This window comes from Dromaius novaehollandiae, unplaced genomic scaffold (genome assembly GCF_036370855.1).
Source record: "Dromaius novaehollandiae isolate bDroNov1 unplaced genomic scaffold, bDroNov1.hap1 HAP1_SCAFFOLD_27, whole genome shotgun sequence".
NCBI lineage: Eukaryota > Metazoa > Chordata > Aves > Casuariiformes > Dromaiidae > Dromaius > Dromaius novaehollandiae.
This window is the reverse complement of record NW_026991415.1, coordinates 7928006-7933801: the sequence shown is the minus strand read 5'-3', so window position 1 is coordinate 7933801 and position 5796 is coordinate 7928006. Positions and strand designations below refer to the sequence as shown.

The window sequence follows — 5796 nt, the reverse complement described above, 5'->3', positions numbered from 1 at the left end:
TGCTGGATGCCCAGGTCGGACACCTAGGCGGGACTCAGTTTGTGTATGCTAAGGGCCCCTTTTAGTTACTAGAAGTATTTCCTTATATTGACTGTGCTAGGCTTGAGTAGCTACTGGCTGCGAAGCAGCAAGACATTGTTGATAAAACAGAGAATGCATGTCCAACCTTGATGGGTTTCGGTCGGTGTGAAGAGAGCACGCTCTGGGGCTGCAATCACATACTCTGCCAGTCCCCTGACTCCTCACCAGGTCTTCTACAGGTGTTCTTGCTACACTCCACCCCATGACAGAGACGTAGTATTGGTGCCACCAGTGGGCAGGCACAGTTCGGACATGCATTGGCTTAACTAACTGTTAAGGTATACAAGCAACTAAATGGTTGTAAATATATAGTAAATTATAACATACATGCATGCAAAACCAATCCACCCAGAAGACCAGGAGTATATTGTGTTTTGCCCATAGTCCTAAATTCAACAGTCATGATGACAGTCACTGCCAGGGCTTGTCCGACGCTGATTCTTTGGATTTTACACCATGTTGTACTTAAAGTAGGCTCATTATCTTGTGGACGTCAGGTTTGATCCACTTACTGCAATTTCTTCAGTGCCACAACTACTGTCAGTGTACAGGGCTGGGATGGAGAGCAGCAACATTGTGCCTCTGCTCGGCATATTCATCAGGTCATGGTTCTCCAGGTGAGAGCCTCCTAGGCAGACTATAGACTAGGACACTCTCCCCTTTGATTAGTACCAGGTGGGTATCTCCTGCTCTTCAGCAATAATTTCCCCTTCAGCAATAATTTCCCCTTCCAAATGTTTGGGTTTAGTCACATCATGCACACAGCACTCCCTGTAGACTCAAAACCGCCCTGTAGACTCAAAACCGCCCAGTTGCTGGGTGGGCCTCAGGGAATCTACTTCCTGGATAGAGGGGACACCTATCCGGTCACATATCAGCTGGGCTATTTGGTCTCTATGTGCATCACAGGGGTTGGGATCTGGTGTAATGGATCACAACTTTCACCTCCTCAAGATAGTTCGAGTCAATGACTCCCGCAATGATGTCTACTCCCCAGAGAGCTAAACTAGTACAGGACACCATGCAATCATAATACCCTAGAGGTATGGCGATGGCCAACCCCTACTCACAAGATGATGGCTATCTGGTTCTAGGGTTGTTTCTTTGTGTGACCATCACAGATCCAACCCTGCACTCCCGGGCCTGGTTCACACGGGGAAGCAGGCTTGGCGGTGCAGCCACTGCACTCTAAGCACACGCGGCCGCTCGATGGAGTCCCCTTTGAAACGCGCACATGGGGTAGAGCCATGCAGAGGGCAGTCACTGAGGCAGGCACTGGCCTGACGAATGTCTTTACTCCAACCTGTGAGGGTACCAGTAGGAGATAAATCACACAGCTGCTCTTTGAGCAGCCCATTGATGTGTTCTGTCAATCCCACCCCTTGTGGATGGTAAACTGTGATAAATCCAGGTTATTCTTCTCTCTCCAGCCCAATTTCAAATGCCACTCCCTGTAAAATGAGAGCCCTGATCACTTTGGATTTCCACCAAGGAACTATAAAACTCAATCCAGTCTTCTAATGCCTTAATGATGTGAGCCTGGGTAGCTGTGGCACAAGAGCGGGCGTACAGTAAACTGGAGCAGGAATCTACAGTGGTCAGGATATATCTGTGCCAGTGGCTCTCCAGTAGGGGACATCAATTTGCCACACCTCCCCAGGCTTTTGTCCTCTGCAAATATACAGCTTTTCGGTCTGCAACCACCATGGAGCTAAGTGGGTACAATGGGGGCAATGCTGTCTTGTCCCTTTTTATGCCATGATGGTGGTGTGAAGACCTTGAACACTAGTCCATTGGGTGGCCCTATCTCCACCCAGATGGCCACTTTTGTGGTGAATCCAATCTGCTAACTCTGCAGCAATAATCACACTAACAGCCACCATAGCATCTACCTTGGCATCTCTGGAATTACGAGTTGCATGGGTGTCTGCGTGTCTTGTGGCAATTCAATATTGGGTGCTGGTGATGGCAAAGGACTTGAGGAGGTGGGGACAGATCCTGTGAGCCAACAACTGTTGCACAGCTGGTGTCAGCAACAGGACTTTGGTTTTTATGACCATGGGGCCCTCTTTGCTCAGAAGAGATAGGGTCAGCCTGAACAAGCAGGGCAGAAGCATCTTTGCTGACAGCCTGGCAATCTGGTAAGGAGATGGTTCCACTGGGAACAACCAGAGGGAGATGTGGCTGACAGATGAGTGAACTTTTGCCTTAAACATTTCTTGGTACATAAGGTGCAAGCAAACCATAACCCCGAACAAGCCATCTGTTCCCAGCGGAAACAGGACTGAGCTGCTGCGGCCCCCGAAATGGTCTCCCTGCGACCACCCAGGACACACCGAGCCGGCACTGAACCAGGGCACGATCGGGCAGAGACTTTGGGACCTGGACTGCAAATTACTGCTGCTTAACACAACTTTTATAAAACTTGCTTAGCCGCACTCCCTAGTTCAGAGAGAAAGGGCCCCAGAGCTGGTGCAGACTGGAAAGATAAGGGAGTTACAAGCAGTTTGCATTCCTATGCGTCACACTCCGGGAGGGAGGATGTCAAGGCTTTGAAATAAGGCCTGCTTGGGCGCCAGGACCCTGGGAAACAAAGCCTCCCCTCACTGCTGAAACAGTGTTAATTAGGGGGGGTCTGGATTATATCCTTCTCGTCAGGACCTTGGAAGATAATACCTACTGTCACTGCTGGGGCAGTGCTAATTGCTGGAACAACACCTGTTTGTCAGGGCCCTGAGAAAGAAGGGCAGAACCCGAGGAATCAACACATTTGTCAGCAGAAACCGCAACAGTAAAGATAAGGGAGAAAAGCAGCCTGCCTGGGAACAATGATGAGACCCAATAAGGGAGCAGGAGACCCCAGACCCAAAAATTACTATTGGTCTGAACTACCGCGTGAGGGGCGGGAAACTTAATTTGAAAAAAGCTATAATTGCCCAGGGATTTCTTTGTTCAGGGTCCCTCTTCGGAGGCACCCAACTCGAGCTGTAACTACTGCACGCGTGTCATTACAATTTATTTAATTAATTTGCCTTGATTTGGCTCCAAACTTTTCAGTGGGAACCTAGGGTCGGACCCTGCTCGAGTTGTAATTACTGCACGCGCATCGCTAAAATTTACACCCAGGGTGAAGAGGACCAACGGGACGCCGCTGGATCCACGGGTGGTGATATCTCTTTCTCTCTCCCCCATTTCTCCCTCTTTCTTTCTCTCTTTCCTCCCCTTCACCTTCTCCCCCCACCTTTTCTCCCCACTCTGTGGAAAATAAAGTTAAAAGGTTGTACGATATTTGACCAGTTTTAGCGTCTTAATCTCATTCTTGGGATCGTAACGAAACCCTCCCGATGTTGGATCGGGACAAGGGGTTAGCACACAGCCGTCCCAGGGCCTGCTGGGGTCTGGGCCAGGACAGAGGCTGGCTAGGCCTGGCTCTTCCCCTCCATACAGGCACTGAGCCCAGCAGGAACGAGCTGGCTGCACAGCAAGACTCGCCCGTAAAGCTGGGGTGTGCAGCCAGGGCTGCAAATGGCCTCCACTCTCCTGCGCCCAGCATGTCTTGCTTCCCCTCCACGAGACCTGGCTCTGCCCCACAAACCCACCGGTGTGTGTCCTCACCCCAGGGAGTGCATCAGTGCTGGCCTGCCTGGCCACTCCTGGAGCCTCCCCTGTGCTCCCCGCAGGGCCCCGAGCTGGCGGTGCTGCTCTGCAGAGCGAGCGGGTTGTGGTGCCCCAGGGCCACGGGGTGACTCTGCACTGGCTGTGGTGGTTGGGGTGGGAAGCAGACCCAGCTGGACGGGCATCATTGCACCTGACAACCCCCTACCAAGGGGTCTGTGACCATGGATGATGCTCTGAGCAATCACAGGGCATTTCAAATGGCTCAGGCTGTGCTCAGGTGTGTCCCTAGAAGCAGCACAGTGTTTTCCAACGAAGGTGACATGAATCACCCTGCAGGCTCCCTTCCCTCTGCCTGCAGGGTCCCCACTGTGGGCATCTGTCACCAGCCCCGTCATACGGGACACAGGCAGACACCACTTGACCATTCAGCACCTCCAGGAGCACTGGGCACCCACAAGTGAGAGCTGAATCCAGCCCTCCTTCCCTAACACATCACCCCATGAGCTCATCACCTTGAGCCCAGGGGTACCTTGGAAAAGCAACAGGCCCTTTCAGGCTGAAAGTCCTTGAGTGAACTCTTGGCCCTAGTTCTGGAAGAAGAAATCAACTTTCAAGCACAGCACTGAGGAAATCCCCTTTCATTAGAGACCGGCCAGCTCTGACACAGAGACAGACGCATTCACAGAAGGCCTCTGGGTCAGACAGGCTGGGTTCCTGCTGCTGGAGAAGTGGGATCAATTCAAATACTTCTGTACAAGCATGATTATCATAGATACAATGCCCAAAGCACAAGAGTTGTCTGAGACAAATTCAAGTCTCTTACGAAGAGGGACAGGCAAGTTATTGCTGCTGAAACAGTTCCAGTTGAATCAGTTTCTTCAGTGCCTCCTTGAGCTCCTTGTTCCTCATGCTGTAGATGAGGGGGTTCACTGCTGGAGGCACCACCGAGTACAGAACAGCCACCACCAGATCCAGAGCTCGGGGGGAGAGGGAGGAGGGCTTCAGGTAGGCAAACATTGCAGTGCTGACAAACAGGGAGACCACGGCCAGGTGCGGGAGGCACATGGAAAAGGCTTTGTGGCGGCCCTGCTCAGAGGGGATCCTCAGCACGACTGTGAAGATCTGCACGTAGGACACCACAATGAAAATGAAACACCCAAGGAGTAAACAAAGACTAACCGCAAGAAGCCCAAGTTCCCTGAGGTAGGAGCCTGAGCAGGAGAGCTTGAGGATCTGGGGGATTTCACAGAAGAACTGGTCCACTGTGTTGCCTTGGCAGAGTGGTATTGAAAATGTGTTCCCAGTGTGCAGGAGAGCATTGAGAAAGCCACTGGCCCAGGCAGCTGCTGCCATTTTGACACAGGCTCTGCTGCCCATGATGGTCCCATAGTGCAGGGGTCTGCAGATGGCAATGTAGCGGTCATAGGCCATGACAGTGAGGAGATAAAACTCGGCTGAAATAAAGAAGAGAAACCAAAAGACTTGGGCAGCACATCCTGAGTAGGAAATGGCCCTGGTGTCCCACAGGGAATTGGCCATGGATTTGGGGACAGTGGTGGAGATGGAGCCAAGGTCGAGGAGGGAGAGGTTGAGGAGGAAGAAGTACATGGGGGTGTGGAGGTGGTGGTCACGGGCTACGGCTGTGATGATGAGGCCGTTGCCCAGGAGGGCAGCCAGGTAGATGCCCAGGAAGAGTGAGAAGTGCAAGAGCTGCAGCTCCCCGGTGTTCGCAAACCCCAGGAGGAGAAACCCAGTGAGGAAGCTGCTGTTGGACATTTGCTTCCTCTGGGCTTTGGAGGACTGTCCAAGGAGGAAAAGATATTGACAAGTTAGGACTGACTTTGAACAAAACCCACAGCATTTCTCAGAGCAACTCCCCACATGTTCTCTCTCCTTACCAGGAAGATCTTCCTTTGCCTCTGCTACTTCTGCTCTACTCTGTGCTTTCTGAGTCTGTCATGAGGAACAGGGTCCTCTGTCCATGGGCTCCAGAGGAGTCAGCCCTGCTTGTTACACAGACACTCAGAATCAAAACAGGATGGTCAGTCATTGTCCAGTGACAAAGTGTCCTTGCAGGGCTGTCAGCTGGATTAGGTG

The 5796-nt window shown here is 51.9% G+C and overlaps 1 protein-coding gene across 1 annotated transcript; it reads right to left on the bottom strand.

Moving 5' to 3' along the window:
• Nucleotides 1-4539: 4539 nt before the first annotated feature.
• LOC135326405 (olfactory receptor 14A16-like) lies at nt 4540-5475 on the bottom strand. The gene has a single exon (XM_064504291.1). The coding sequence runs from the start codon at nt 5473-5475 to the stop codon at nt 4540-4542; it is 936 nt and encodes a 311-aa protein (XP_064360361.1).
• Between the last annotated feature and the right edge of the window lie 321 nt (nt 5476-5796).

Coding starts and splice junctions, on each gene's coding strand:
- LOC135326405 (XM_064504291.1), bottom strand. CDS start 5,475: ATGTCCAACAGCAGCTTCCTCACTGGGTTTCTCCTCCTGGGGTTTGCG.